Source organism: Enhydra lutris, unplaced genomic scaffold (assembly GCF_002288905.1).
Source record: "Enhydra lutris kenyoni isolate GAN:26980312 unplaced genomic scaffold, ASM228890v2 scaffoldscaffold26, whole genome shotgun sequence".
In the NCBI taxonomy this organism is placed as follows: Eukaryota; Metazoa; Chordata; class Mammalia; order Carnivora; family Mustelidae; genus Enhydra; species Enhydra lutris.
The window spans coordinates 27,379,188-27,394,087 of NW_019154110.1; the positions used below are offsets into that span (position 1 = coordinate 27,379,188).

At 56.0% G+C, this 14,900-nt stretch overlaps 1 protein-coding gene across 1 annotated transcript; it reads left to right on the forward strand.

The window, feature by feature from the left end:
* The first annotated feature begins 456 nt into the window (after positions 1–456).
* Positions 457–14,883, forward strand: LOC111151560 (WNK lysine deficient protein kinase 4). Its single transcript, XM_022509628.1, is given in 19 exon segments — positions 457–1,074; positions 2,508–2,680; positions 3,658–3,878; positions 4,227–4,384; positions 4,895–4,983; positions 5,070–5,286; positions 7,510–7,777; positions 8,023–8,096; positions 8,098–8,145; positions 8,372–8,430; positions 8,528–8,645; positions 8,916–9,032; positions 12,068–12,205; positions 12,759–12,813; positions 12,918–13,525; positions 13,605–13,665; positions 13,771–14,176; positions 14,260–14,459; positions 14,625–14,883. Coding segments are annotated over 19 exon segments (3,768 nt in total). The 3' UTR covers positions 14,765–14,883.
* The last annotated feature ends 17 nt before the right edge of the window (positions 14,884–14,900 follow it).

Sequence of the window (14,900 nt, forward strand, 5' to 3'; positions counted from 1 at the left end):
CCTTCCCTTGAACCTCCCCCCTCTTTAGAGCCCGAGAGCCGCGGTCACGTTTCCTCTCCCAGACCCAGCATCGTGCCTCCCCCGCCCCCCCCCCCCGCCCCCAAGCAGGTTTGCGCACTCAGTGCGAGCGGACACACCTCCGTCTCGCACCGGGTCAGCCTCGCAATGAGCCTGTAGAAGGGCGCGCGGGGAGGCGGGGAGGCCGGGAGGGCCGGGGGCGGGGCGGCTGAGGTGAGGGGCTGCGCGCCCCGCTCAGCTCGCGGCAGGCGGCTGGGAGGGGGCGGCCCTGGGGGCGGTGGGGCTGGGGGCGGGGCCGGGGGCGGGGCTGCGAGGGGGCGGGACCGGGAGTGGGGGCCCCGGGAGCTCAGCGGGAGCGCCGCGCACCGGGCCAGTCAGCCTGTCAGGCCGCCTCCTCCAGCCGCCCGGCTAACTGCCTTGCGGCGCCGGCCCTTCCTCATGCTGGCACCCCCGACCCCCGAGACTGCGATCCCCATGTCCCAGGCGGAGGCCGACCTAGCCCTGCGGCCCCCGCCGCCTCTCGCCGCCGCCGCCGGTCCGCCCCGCCTTGGGCCCCCTCCGCGCCGGGTGCGCCGCTTCTCCGGGAAGGCTGAGCCCCGGCCGCGCTCTTCCCGTCTCAGCCGCCGCAGCTCAGTCGACTTGGGGCTGCTGAGCTCTTGGTCCCAGCCAGCCTCACCCGTTCCGGAGACCCCAGCTCCTCCGGACTCTGCTGGTCCTGGCCCCGCGAGGAGCCCACCGCCTAGTTGTCCAGAGCCCCCCGAGGGCACGTGGACCGGGGGAGCCCCCGTGAAGGCTGCAGACTCCGCGCGTCCAGAGCTCGCGGGCTCTGCAGGAGGCCCGGGGTCCCGGGATCCGCCGACAGTCCCCGAAGCCGCGGCTCGGGAGCGGCAGCGGGAGCAGGAGGAAAAGGAGGATACGGAGACCCAGGCCGTGGCAACGTCCCCAGACGGCCGATACCTCAAGTTTGACATCGAGATTGGACGTGGCTCGTTCAAGACGGTGTATCGAGGGCTGGACACCGACACCACGGTGGAGGTGGCCTGGTGTGAGCTGCAGGTGCGGCTGGGCGCCCCCTCTGTGGCACCTCGGGATGGGACACAGTGCAGGTTTTGGGATGAGAAATCTAGGGGACAGCAGCAAGGGAGAGATCTATCTTCCCTTCAAAGGTCGGGACACTCCTGCCCACTCCCCGTTGCTCTGATGATCAATGGATCTGGCTGATTCTGGGCTGCAGAAGGATAAACTGAGGCAGAGGCATAGGGTGGCTCCCCTATGGGTTTTGGACGTTCTAACTTTAAAGTCTCTATACTCAGCTCTGAGAGTTGAAAGATAGGATGCAAAATCGGTTAGGGAGTCAGTTCAGGTCTGAGGGGTGACTGGCCTCACCAGTCTCCTGCAGTGGTTACTATCTCTCCCCTTCCCTTTCCTCTTAGTCTTGAGACCCTCAGTATGACCCTGGTCCTCCTCCTCCTTCACTCTGGATCTTTGCCGAGTGGGAGGCTGGGATGATGGAGGCTTGGAGCTGGGGCAGGATCCTCTCCACTTCCAGAAGATTTAGTGGTGGCAGGATGTGGCAGCCCTCCCAGGCCCCTTCGGGAGCAGTCAGACTTCTAGATTTCTCCATAGCTGGGGGAGGGGGAGACAGAGTGCTCCAGCCTGGCCTGAGTCCAGTCCTGCTCCTCATCTCACTGTCTACCTGGGCTTTCCCTTCCCAGACCCAAAGGCACTGAACCCAGTGGGCTCTAGGGGGATGTTGGTGTGAAGGACCTTCTTTCCTCTGAGGGAAGAACCCAGTTAAGTCTGGGCCAAAAGCTTTGGATTCAAACTGGGGGGCAAAGCCTGGGTAAGGGTCCTCCCCTCCAGCCCTGGCACTGGACTCACCCCTTGCGCCTGCCAGTGCCGCTCCCCAGGCTCTAGGCCAGGAACAGAAAGGCAGCCAAATGGGGGGTGGGGGATGAGAGGTGGGCGGGACAGCCATGGGGCAGGGGGCGGTCTTCTGGCGCCTGGTCCTGGATCTTTCTCTGTAACTCCCTCTGCAGCCCTCCTGCCTCCTGTCTGGATCTAGCAGTTCCCAGTTTCTGGGGCCAACCCCCTTGAAGGCCCCAATTCTCTGCCCGCTGTCAGCCTGCTGCCTGCCTGCTGCCTGCCCACTGCCAGCCCCCAGGCGTCCCCTCCCGCCCCACGGCTGGCCTGGGAGGCCACAAAGGCGCTATTGAGCTCAGGACTCCTGGACCGGGCTGCATAAAGGCCCTTGTGTCCAGCAGGGGGTCCAAGGGTGGCCCCAGGCCCAGGATGGGCGTGTCCTTGCAGCAGCCTAAGGGGGCGGATTGAGAATTCAGGGTATAGAGCCCGTTGGGCAAGTGATGACCTAGCCTCATCTGTGGGCTCCAACCCTCACTGCTCCTCAGCTCCTCCCCATGTGTCCCTTCCTCCTCTCCGTGGGAGTCCTGGGCCTTTTGTGACCTTGACCCCCATCCCCTACCCCACAGACTCGGAAACTGTCTCGAACCGAGCGACAGCGATTCTCCGAGGAAGTGGAGATGCTCAAGGGGCTACAGCACCCCAACATCGTCCGCTTCTATGATTCATGGAAGTCAGTGCTGAGGGGCCAGGTTTGCATCGTGCTGGTGACCGAACTCATGACCTCCGGCACCCTCAAGACGTGAGCTCTGTGCCTGGTGGTAGTGTTGGTTGGTGGGAGAGCTGTTGGTGGGAGGTCCCCACTGCTTCTGGAACTTCTCCCAGGCTCCTCAAACTCTAGATTTAGGTTCCAGACCGGGTTCACTACCTCTCACCCACCCCTACTGCATCTCTGCCTGGGTGAGTGGCAGTGTCCACCCAGCATTGCAGCCAAAATTCGATCTCCCCAGATGCCTCCTTTATCTCCACTCTGTGCATCTGTCTTCCCCCATCAGTCTGTCTCCAAGGCCTCCTTATAATTCCCCATTCTGCCTTCCCAGTTCCATCCACTGGCACTCGGTGGTTTGGAGCCCTGCCGCAGCGCCCTCACAGGCCTTCCCCCACTCTGCCCTCACCTTTCCAACCTACCCTATCTTCCTACAGTCTGGGGAATCTCTCCATTCCTTCAAGGCTTCCCACCACTCTCAGGTTAATGTCCACACTCTGCCTATGCCCAGATTCCTTAGGATCTAGCCTCATCTTGAGCCTAGGTTCCACAGGAACTGAATTCCCAGCACCTCCTCCCACCCCACCCTGTTGCAGTCTCCGTGCCTTTGAGTCCAGTGTCCCCTCCGCCTGGAAAGTTTTCTCCATCCCTTCCCCTTTTCACCCTTGAACCCCTACTCATCCTTCAAGAGGAAACAAAAGTTATTTCCACTCTGAAGCCCTCCCCCATGCCCAAGGCGGTTAGTCATCTCTTCCCGAGCTCCCCAGTCCCTTCTGCGCTGCCTTATCTACAAGTTCACCACCGGATCCCTTTTGTACTCTCACGTCTAGCCACCACGCCCCCGACTCAGTTTCTCCCTGGAACGCCGCGAGGACCTGAGCTAGAATAATGCTGGCAGAAGATGTGTAGGCGGTAGTGCCCGTGGGAGCCGGGGAAGTTCCCAGCCGGGGTCCGCTCCCCCGCCTCCGCCTCCGTGTTCCCGACGCGACCCTGGCAACGTGCCTTTCCCCCAGATACCTGAGGCGGTTCCGCGAGATGAAGCCACGAGTCCTTCAGCGCTGGAGCCGCCAGATCCTTCGGGGGCTTCATTTCCTACACTCCCGGGTACCCCCCATTCTGCACCGGGATCTCAAGTGCGACAATGTCTTTATCACGGGCCCTTCAGGTTCGGTCAAGATCGGCGACCTGGGCCTGGCCACGCTCAAACGGGCTTCCTTTGCCAAGAGCGTGATCGGTGCGTCCCTCCAGGAGGTCCTTGCTATTCCTACCTCTCCCCTCCCCAATTTCCCCCTCCCCAACAACGTCAGAAGAGACCCCGGGGACCCTCTCTTCCCAGAAAGGCCCTTTGAGTTGCACGGAATTAGGAGAGCATGGGGAACATGGGGAGTCCTATGGCATCCTCTCCAACTCCCCCCCCAACACACACACAGTGGGTGGGGAAGGGTCCTCACTAGTATTCCAGAACTCGGGGTGGGGGGGATTTGCTCCTTCCGGCACCCCCTGGCTAGCTGATGGTAGCCCAAGAGGAGAGAGGAAGCCAGAGGAAGTCTCCGTAGCCTGATGCCCACTGTGGATCCTACAGGGACCCCGGAGTTCATGGCCCCTGAGATGTACGAGGAAAAGTACGATGAGGCGGTGGACGTGTACGCATTTGGCATGTGTATGCTGGAGATGGCCACCTCAGAGTACCCTTACTCCGAGTGCCAGAATGCCGCGCAGATCTACCGCAAGGTCACTTCGGTGAGAGGGGGTGGGGAGGACAGAGAATTCCAGGTCACCTCCCATTTGCCTGCCCAGTCAGTCTGTGGTCAATGCCGTTTCCCTTAAAGAAAACAGGCTAGACGCAAAGATGCTCTGGTAAACACCGAAGTATAGCGGATGCACACACGCTCCCCCCCCCCCCACGGCCCCCCGGCCCCCCTCCCCAGTACTAGCTGTTTAGAATAATGATGTGTGTAGCGATCCCTAGAGTTTACAAACGGTTTCACATCTGATCTTTCATGCGGAGGGTGAGCAGGGAGGTCCTCGGCTGTGCCCTACGCTTTACAAACGGGAAAACTGGCTCAGGGAGACCTGTTCAAGGTCATACTGTCGATACGTGGGGGGACGGGGATTTGAAATCGAACCGTCTAGTAGCTGTGGCGGGGCTTTGACGATTGCACGCTCTGTTGCCTCGGGTGGGGTGTGGGGGGGAAGCAGAGAGCTGGTGCGCAGAGGTCCAGAGGCCTCATGCAAACCCCTTTCCTCCAGGGCACAAAGCCGAACAGCTTCTACAAGGTGAAGATTCCCGAGGTGAAGGAGATCATCGAAGGCTGCATCCGCACCGATAAGAACGAGAGGTGGGGTGGAGGGGCGCAGGGTGGGTGTTAGGGGAGGCTTGGAGGGCGGGCGGCGACCAGGCTCGGCTCACCGGCGCCGCCCTCAGGTTCACCATCCAGGACCTCCTGGCTCACGCCTTCTTCCGCGAGGAGCGCGGCGTGCACGTGGAGCTAGCGGAGGAGGACGACGGGGAGAAGCCGGGACTGAAGCTCTGGCTGCGAATGGAGGATGCGCGGCGTGGGGGGCGCCCACGGGACAACCAGGCCATAGAGTTCCTGTTCCAGCTGGGCCGGGACGCCGCAGAGGAGGTGGCGCAGGAGATGGTGAGCAGAGGACAGACTGACCTGCCGCTGAGCTTGGGCGGGGCTGTGGGCGTCGACTGGAGGGCCCCGGGTGGGGTCCCTCGGTGGTGGGACAGGCACCCAGCTCACCCCTCGCAGAGTGTTTTGTAAGCGTCTCCTGGCCCCTCCCACCTTAACACACTCACACGCACACCCGGTGTGCGGACTCGCTGAAAGATTTCCTTTTCCAGCGCAAACCCTGGGTCCTCCAGCCTCCACTCCTCCAGTGCTCTGCTTTCTGCTGATGCAATTTTCCTGGAATGCTCTTCTCTCCAATTTGTCTGTTTATTTTTCTCCTTTTCACCCTCCACCAACCTTGTGTCCACCCCTCCCCTTGCCCCCGTCTTCCTCCTTGCTCAGAACCATGAATTTCAGGAAACCCATTCCCTCTAGAGTCAAAATTAAGTGCTTCTTTCCACTTCAACAGGTTTTTCATTACAGGACCCACCACCATCGGTCTTGTTTTATACCAGAGGACATTCCTGTCTTTCTCCTCTACTAGACTGTAAATTCCTTGAGGGCAGAGACTGTGTTCTATTGATTTTTCTGTCTCTGACAGTGCATGGCACGTGGTTGGAGCTCATTAATAATCCCACATTTGTATATGGCTTCAAGCACTTCCACGTGCCTGTCAGTGTTGTTACCAACCCTGTGTGGAGTGATTTTTGTCCTGATGTACTGACGAGGAGATGGAGGGCTCTAAGAGGTTGAATATCTTGTCCAAGGTTCTGAGCGAGTAAGTGGCAGAGCTAGATTTAAACTCGGGTTGTTTAGATTTTAAGTCAGAGCACCCCACCCCACCTCCCTTACATGCACGGCGAAGCTTGTCCTTGAGATGAATAAGGACATGGTGAACAGAAGCTACCAGACCAAGAGAGGCATACCTGGGAGGTAGAAGATGGAGAGCTGGTTTAGGAAGGCCAGAGGTGGCGGGGGGGAGGCAGGAAGAGAGTTTGAGATTTCTTTCTTTCTTTCTTTCTTTTTTTTTTTTTTTTTTTAAGATTTTACTTATCTATTTGAGAGAGAATGAGAGAGAAAAAGGATGAAAAGGAGAAGGGTCAGAGGGAGAAACAGACTCCCTGCCAAGGAGGGAGCCTCATGCAGGACTTAATCCTGGGACTCCAGGACCATGACCTGAGCCAAAGGCAGATGCTTAACCCACTGAGCTACCCAGGCGCCCGAGTATGAGATTCCTGATAGAAAAATAGCAATTGAGGGGCACCTGGGTGGCTCAGCCCGTTGAGTGTCTGTCTGCCTTTGGCTCGGGTCATGATCTCAGGGTCCTGGGATCAAGCCCCACATTAAGCTTCCTGCTCAGCAAGGAGCCCGCTTCTCCTTCTCCTGCTCACCCTGCCTGTGCTCTCTCTTTCAAATGAATAAATAAAACTTAAAAAAAAAAAAAAAAGGAAAGAGGGGCGCCTGGGTGGCTCAGTGGGTTAAAGCCTCTGCCTTCGGCTCAGGTCATGGTCTCAGGGTCCTGGGATCAAGCCCCGCATCTGGCTCTCTGCTCAGCAGGGAGCCGCTCCCCCCTCTCTCTCTGCCTGACTCTCTGCCTACTTGTGATCTCTCTCTCTCTGTCAAATAAATAAATAAAATCTTTAAAAACAAAATTCTTAAAAGAAAAGAAAAAGAAAGATGGCAGTTAAGAGGGTAGGGATCATCTGTGGTGGGTCTGGGTCAGGAACCTGAGAATGTGTTTGAAATGCGGCATAAGAAAGAGCAGGTCTCCATAGCACAGCTCACACCTGACTTGGGATCTGACCTTGATCCATTACTTACAGGGATTCTTGATGACACCAGTGACATCTTTAGGGGACTATAGAGAATGTAAAGATGTAGAGAAGAATCCCTAGCCTCTGGTCACTAGATGCCAGTAACACTGAGTTTTGACAACTACAAATGTCCCCAGATATTGCCACATGTTCCCCTTTCCCCCCTGAGTGCAACTGACCTACTAGATACTCATGAACTAGTCACAGCTTTCCTTATGTCTAAAACAGAGCTAAGACCTCCCTTGGCAAGTTGCGGGGAGGATTTCATGATGGTGATGTAACGAGTTGCTGGTTAATGGGCACAATGCCTCATCAATGAATGTTAGTGCCCTTTCTCCTGGAGAAATACTCTAGAGGCCCCAAGAAGGCATCCTGATGTGTCTTGGAGCAGAGATCTCACCTCAAACTGTGTTCCTCCCCGTCTTAACTCCAGGTGGCCCTGGGTTTAGTCTGCGAAGCTGATTACCAGCCAGTGGCCCGCGCAGTACGTGAACGAGTTGCTGCCATCCAGCGAAAGCGTGAGAAGCTGCGCAAAGCTAGGGAGTTGGAAGCCCTCCCCCCTGCACCAGGACCTCCACCAGCAGCTGTCCCCATGACTCCTGGTGGTCCCCCCAGCGGCTTCCCCCCGGAGCCCGAGGAGCCCGAGGCGGACCAGCACCAGCCTTTCCTCTTCCGCCATGCCAGCTACTCATCTACCACCTGTAAGTCACCCCGGACTGGGGGATTTGGGATGTGACCTTGGTCCCAGAACCCTTGGCCTCTGCCCCCTGCCCAGAAATTCGGTCCAGCAGCACTGTCACTTCCCCTGCCTTCCACATCTAGCTGTGAACTCCTTCTGGGAAGGAACTCCCACAGCGCCAGGCCCCTCCTTGCTCAGGCAGCCCCCCTGCTCTGCCACCATTCCCCTTTATTTCCCCTTTTTTTGATCCCCTCCCTCCCCCACCAGCGGATTGCGAGACTGATGGCTACCTCAGCTCCTCTGGCTTCCTGGATGCCTCAGACCCTGCCTTTCAGCCCCCTGGGGGGGGTGCCATCCAGCCCTGCTGAGTCCCATCTCTGCCTGCCCTCGGTGAGAGGGGGTCACTGTGGGGGGCTCCCAGCTATTCCAAGCCTATGACCTATCTTTCTCCCTGTGAAACCCAACCCCATGACCTGGCCCCATGTCCCTGGAAGTCCTGCACTCTGTCTTCATCTTCCTTAGTTTCCTCTGCCTAGTGCCCCAGCACCCTTGACCCCATCCCCCGGATCCCAACGATTATCGTCCTCTGACCTCCTGAAAAAATTTCCTATTTCAGGCTTTTGCCCTATCCATTCCACGTTCTGGCCCTGGCAGTGACTTTTCCCCAGGAGACAGGTAGGTTCTGGTAGGAGTTGGGGTGCTGGAGTGACACATATGGCACTTTGGGGTCCCGGTGTCCACTTTGACACTCCTATCTCCTTTCCTTTTCCAGCTATGCCTCGGATGCAGCGTCAGGCCTTAGTGATGTGGGAGAAGGGATGGGACGCATGAGGAGACCCCCAGGGAGAACTCCCCGGCGCAGACCGCGATCCCGGCTACGGGTCACTAGTGTGAGAAAGGGGTACAGGGGATGGGGAATAACCTACAGGACCAGGATGGAAACTGCCAGGGGGGTAAGGGAGGCCAGCCAAAAAAGAGAGGGTAGTATGTGACTGGTACCCTAAAGGCAGCCAGTCTAGTTTCTGATACCAGGCTTTGGGAACAGAGTCTGCTTCTCTCAATTCCAGTCTGCCCACTGTCACTTGGTTGGAGTAGGGTGGGGATATGTGATGAGGACAGAGGGCCTGACATCCTCCCCTCTGCTGACTTTGAATCTGAAGGTCTCAGACCAGAATGACAGAGTGGTTGAGTGCCAGCTGCAGACGCACAATAGCAAGATGGTGACCTTCCGATTCGATCTGGATGGGGACAGCCCAGAAGAGATTGCAGCTGCCATGGTGAGGGGGAGAGAGAGGAGGACAGAGCCTTTGGCTCCAGGACAGGAATCTCCCGTCTGATGTCCCCTGGTGCTGAACTCCCCCTTCCTCCCGCCCAACAGCAAGGTTTTTTAAAGCACAGGAACACTGAAGACATCTCTGCCCTTGGAAGGTGGGGGAGATTTTTATTTATTTCGTGAGCTTCAGATCCTCAGCTGGAGCAGTCCGATAACATGAGGGTATCCGTAAGTGCTGTGGTCAAGTACACGCTACACATGTGATCCTGTGTCTGTGGGTAAAGGGTGGCCTGGGGGCAGCTGGGGGGAAGAGGTAGAACTTAGTCCGGGTCTTGACAACAGCAGTGAAGACTGAAAAGGGCGGGTCTGGAGGAAGTACAGCATAAGGAAAGGCATGGAAGTAGGGAGTGACTTGGAATGTGGGACTTGCGGGGGCGGGGGGGTTTATGAGGAAACTCGTGTCACTAGAACTAAGGGTTCCTAGAGGAGAAATGTGGAAGCAAGGTTGGGCAGGAAGAGGAGGCACAGATTAGAGACAGTCTGAAGAGTTAAACAGAGTGTAGTATGGTGAGAATAGGTTTTAAGAAGACCATTCTGCTAGGGGAAGTGGGAGAGGGTTGGTGGGAGGGAGTCCAGTTGGCAGAAGAATATGATAAACTACAAGTGGTCCAAGGAGAAAATGGATTATAGGGAAAGGGAAGAAGAAAAGGAGCAGATCTGAGAGTTGTTTCACGAAAATACGTTACTCTGTAATCCAGTCAATTTTTTTTTGATGTAATATAGGGCATATAGTAGATGCTCGGTGAACACTTGAGTGGAAATGATAGGGGGTTAGGAAGAAGGGATTTCATGGGTGACTTGTAGCGTGGAGAAGATAGTAGTGGTCGTAGTGGGAGCAGACCGTTAAAGGAGAGGGAAGCTGGAAAGGGTCACGATGAGCTTGAATAACAGAGGGGCAGGCAAGAGCCTCCCTAGGAGCAGGATACAGTCAGGCAGGGCTGGATCTAGGATCCAGAAGTGGATCTAGGAGTTGCCAGTACAGAAGGGAGAGTGAGAGGATATGAGCTTGCAAAGCCAGAGGCAGAGAGGGTCTGAGAGTGGGTCTCAGCGGATACCCTCTTTTCTGGGATGGGGAGGAGTAGGTCCCCAGAAGACACAGGGGTGGAACCCGAGAGGCTGGAGGAGCCCCTGAAGATGTTAGTGAAAACTGAGTGAACAGAGAGTTTCAAGGAGGTGACATAGGATGAAGCCTGAGGCAAGACCACACTGGCTTTTGTCAGGAGAAGGTCTTTGTGGGAGACCTTTCAGTGGAGTGGGGGCAATGGATGCCAATGGTGAAGGAGAGAGGGGAATGAGAGAAGCATCAGTCTTCAGGAACTCTCTTTAAAGCTTCTCCTTCGTCATGTCACTCACCTTGTATCGAGCACAAAGACAAAATACCACGTGGCGCAGAGGCTTATCGTCTTCCCTCTAGCCACACTGGGTTCTGAGTGGTCCTCTGAAGAGGCTGGGTGCCTTTCCACTTTTGTCTCCATCTGCTCAGGGGTGTCTTGCCTTGAAAGGCTTCTTTCACCAGGCTTTTAATCCCACTCAGATCCCACACAGCCAAAGTGAGCCCCCCGATGGACCACAGGGTCCTCTGCTCTCTTTTCTTTCCCTACCATTGTACCCTCCACTCCTCTGCAGCAGAATTCTCCTGGGGCTTGGATCTGCTCTGGCTTTTTTGGCCCTACACCATTAATGGCTAACCACCTATGGTTAGAGTAAGGTCCCAGTTCTGGAGCATGGCCTTTGAAATCCACAGCACTCCCAGCTCTGCTGTGGTCTTCACTGCATCGTGAATGTGCCAGGTCCTTTCATGCCTCAGAGCTACTACTCACGCTGTTCTCCCTGCTCTTCTCTTCCCGATGAACAGCATGGAACTGAGGAAAAGCTGGGCTTTCACATAAGACCTGAGTTCAAGGGCAACCTTCTCCAGTCCCCGCCCTCTTCTGGAGCTTTGTACTGTGCCTTAATAAACTTTGTATCACTCAATAATGTAGATGATATACTCATTTTGCCAAGATGTTCTGATATAGCATATAATTTATGAGAGGTGATAGATGTTTGAGAAATGAAATTATATAAGAAGTATCCACACATGATAAGTCCTCAGTGAAGGGTTGCTTTCTCACTCATCCTTCCAGGCTCAGCCCTGTGAAGCCATCCAAGCTTCCCTTATCCTCCTGGATGGCATGACCTGCTTTCTCTTGGGAATGGCATTTTTAAAAATTGCAGCAAAAAGCATATAACATAAAATTTGCCATCTTAACCATTTTTAAATATATAGTTCAGTGGGGTTAAGTATATTCACATTGTGGTGAAACAGATATCCTGGACCTCTTCATCTTGCAAATCAGAAACTCTATACCGTTAACTCTCCCTTTCTTCCTGCTGGGATACCATTTTCTCTATACCTTGATCACAATGCCTTTCCTACCACAGGCTGACTTGCCATATATTATGTATACGTCTCCCTTTCACTAGACTGTGGGCTTCCTCGGGGTCAGGATCTTGTTTTATGCTTCTCTGTATTCCTCAGCTACAATAATGCTTGGTACATACTGTGTGCTCAGTGTTTGTGAAATTGAATGTTACACTTACCATCCATTGCCTTATTTTTACTTAGCAGATGGGACAGTGCAAAGAACTCGGGCTCTGGCTTTAGACAAATTTGGGTGCAAATTTTGTGATTTTAGGCAGACAGAACTTAACCTTTTTGAGCATTGGTTATCTTTGAACTCTCAAATGGGGCTGTGAATACAGAGCCTGGGGAGCCATTGTCATCATTAAATGAGATAAGACACTGGAAGGAAAGATCTGGGGTAGAATGCATCCTAGGAATGTTAGCTCCTGTTCTCCAAGCTGTCGTTCTTACACTGCAAGTTGGTGGTTGGCAGAGCAGTGGGGTGAAGGGTTGGCTTTTAAAGATCAGTGCAGGGGGGAGGGAGAAGTGGGATCACTGAGCCCTCTCTCCCCTTCCTGCTGACCCCTTGCCAGGTGTATAACGAGTTCATTCTGCCCTCGGAGCGAGCCGGCTTCCTGAGCCGTATTCGGGAGATTATCCAGCGAGTGGAGACCCTGTTGAAGAGAGACACTGGCCCTGTGGAGGCTGCTGAGGACCCTCTGGGCCCCCAGGTCAGACCCCTCAGGTCACCTCCACCTCTCTGCTCCAGACTTACTCCTCTCTGCCTTCGCCAGTGCCCTTGGCTGTAACTCCTTCATCTCTGGGACCCTAACACAATGGCTCTTGCCCCATTTGAGAATCTGATGAAAGCTGTGGGCCCTCGTTCTAGAAAAATGTGTTCAATGCATACTTTTCAACTCATTATTTTGATAGGATTTCAGACACAGAGAGGAGTTGCAAGAATTGTGCTAAGAACTCCTAGATACCCTTTGCCCAGATTTGCCAATTGTCAGTGTTTGGTCACATTAGTTTTATCACTGGCTTCCTCCCTCCCCTCTCTACATGTATGTGCACATATTACTGTTTTCTGAACCACTTGAGAGTAAATTATAGACATGATACTCCTTTACCTGTAAATATTTTAACACATACACTTTTGAGTCCCTTGAAAGTCCTTTATGGACTCCTAGAGGTTCATGGGTCCCAGCTGAAGCCTGCTCTGAATGTCCCATCTAAGACTCAGCTCTTCCCCACTGTGACCATGGGCCCCATTCTCTCCCTCAGGAGGAGCCAGCATCATTGCCTGCCCTCTCGGGCCCTCTCCCAGACCCATCCCGTGGTATGTACAGAGTTCTGTCCCTACTCTCACAATCCTTGGGATTGCTTCTGGGAAGGGCGTAAGGAATGGGCGACTGGAACTCAACACTCCTTCCTCACCTGCAGAGCTCCAGAGCTGCACCTCCCTGGAGCAGAGGAGCTGGGCAGCCTTCTCCACCTCCTCATCTTCTTCTGGAACCCCTCTATCTCCTGGAAACCTATTTTCCCCTGGAAACCTGTTTTCCCCCAGAACCCCTGTTTCCCCAAGTCCCATCTTCCCTATCACTTCTCCCCCATACTCCAGCCCCTCTCTATTCTCCCAAGTGTCTTCAAATCTCTCGCCACACTCCCCTGGCTCTCCACTTGCGTTCTCCCCCAGTGCTACCCAGGTCCCTGACCCAGCCTCTCATTCTCTGCAGAGCTCTGTCCTCCCTTCTCCACCTGCCTTCTCTCCCAGTGGCTCCCAGGTCACTCTGACTCCTCCTTCCTTTCCCCCCTGCCCCTCCACATCTCCCCTCCCCTCCACCACAGCCGCCCCTCTCCTCTCTCTGGCTAGTGCCTTCTCACTGGCTGTAATGACTGTGGCCCAGTCCCTGCTGTCCCCCTCACCTGGGCTCCTGTCCCAGTCTCCTGCAGCCCCCCCTGCTCCCCTACCCAGTCTGCCCCCACCTCCCCCTGCTGCTCCTTGTGGCCAGGATAGGCCTTCACCTGCAGCGGCTGAGATGGAGAATGAGGTGAGTAGGAAACCAAGAGGGGTGGTTAGGGGCACTTCGTTCTGGATCATTCCCCTCCTCACGGACCCACACTTTGTAGGCCCTGCCAAATCCTGCTCGGCCCCTTCTGGGTGAAGCCAGACTCGAGCCCATCTCTGAAGGTGAGGCTTCTGATCACGGACCTTCCCCCGTCCGTTATTCTCATTTCATATCCTGCCCCTGCTTTCTCTCCCTCCTTCCATGACTCCTTCCTTGTCACTCTACAGAGGGAAAGCCGCAGCTTGTGGGGCGTTTCCAAGTGACTTCATCCAAGGAACTGGCTGAGCCTCTTCCCCTGCAACCAGCATTCCCAGCTCTTTCCAGTTCCCTGAAGCCTCCAACCCCTCAGCTGACCTCGGAGAGCTCAGACACAGAGGATAGTGCTGGAAACGGGCCGGAGGCCAGAGAGGCTCTGGCTGAGAGTGACCGTGCAGCGGAAGGCCTAGGGGCTGGAGTTGAGGAAGGGGACGATGGGAAGGAACCCCGAGTGGGGGGCAGCCCCCCACCCCAGAGCCATCCCAGCCCGGTATGGATGAACTACTCATACAGTAGCCTGTGCCTGAGCAGTGAAGAATCCGAGAGCAGTGGGGAGGATGAGGAGTTCTGGGCTCAGCTGCAGAGTCTTCGGCAGAAGTGAGTCTGGGGAGGAAGGACAAGAGGTAGACTCGGGAGAGCAAAGCGTGTGGCCAGCGCTCATGCTCCTGGTGTATCCTCAGGCACTTGTCAGAGGTGGAGGCCCTACAGACACTGCAGAAGAAGGAAATCGAGGACTTGTACAGCCGGCTTGGGAAGCAGCCCCCACCGGGTATCGTGGCCCCGGCTGCTATGCTGTCCAGCCGCCAGCGCCGCCTTTCCAAGGGCAGCTTCCCCACTTCCCGCCGCAACAGCCTGCAGCGCTCTGAGCCCCCAGGCCCTGGTGAGACTGCAGTGGCCCAGCTCCCATCTTTCCCGGGTCCCCTTCCCTACTGATCTGGCTTTCTTCCAGGCCCTGGGGGTCTGTCCCTTGGTGTGGGGGGACTAGCCCCCCTCTCCCCATGGCCCCTTCCCTCACTCAGTGCTCTCCCTCCCCATCCTGCACCAGGCATCATGCGAAGGAACTCCCTGAGTGGCAGCAGCACCGGCTCCCAGGAGCAGCGGGCAAGCAAGGGGGTGACATTCGCCGGGGATGTTGGCAGGATGGTGAGGGCGGGCCCAAGGGAGGGCGAGCCCAGGGAATGGTAGCTGACCGCAGCTTCACCCTCCTCCCATCCTGGAGGTTTCTTCAGTGTTTTTTCTTTTCCCTCCAGTGAATTCAGAACAGAAGCCATGTGTCTCCCCCACACCAGGGCCCACCATGGAGCTTGTGCTCTCAGAATCT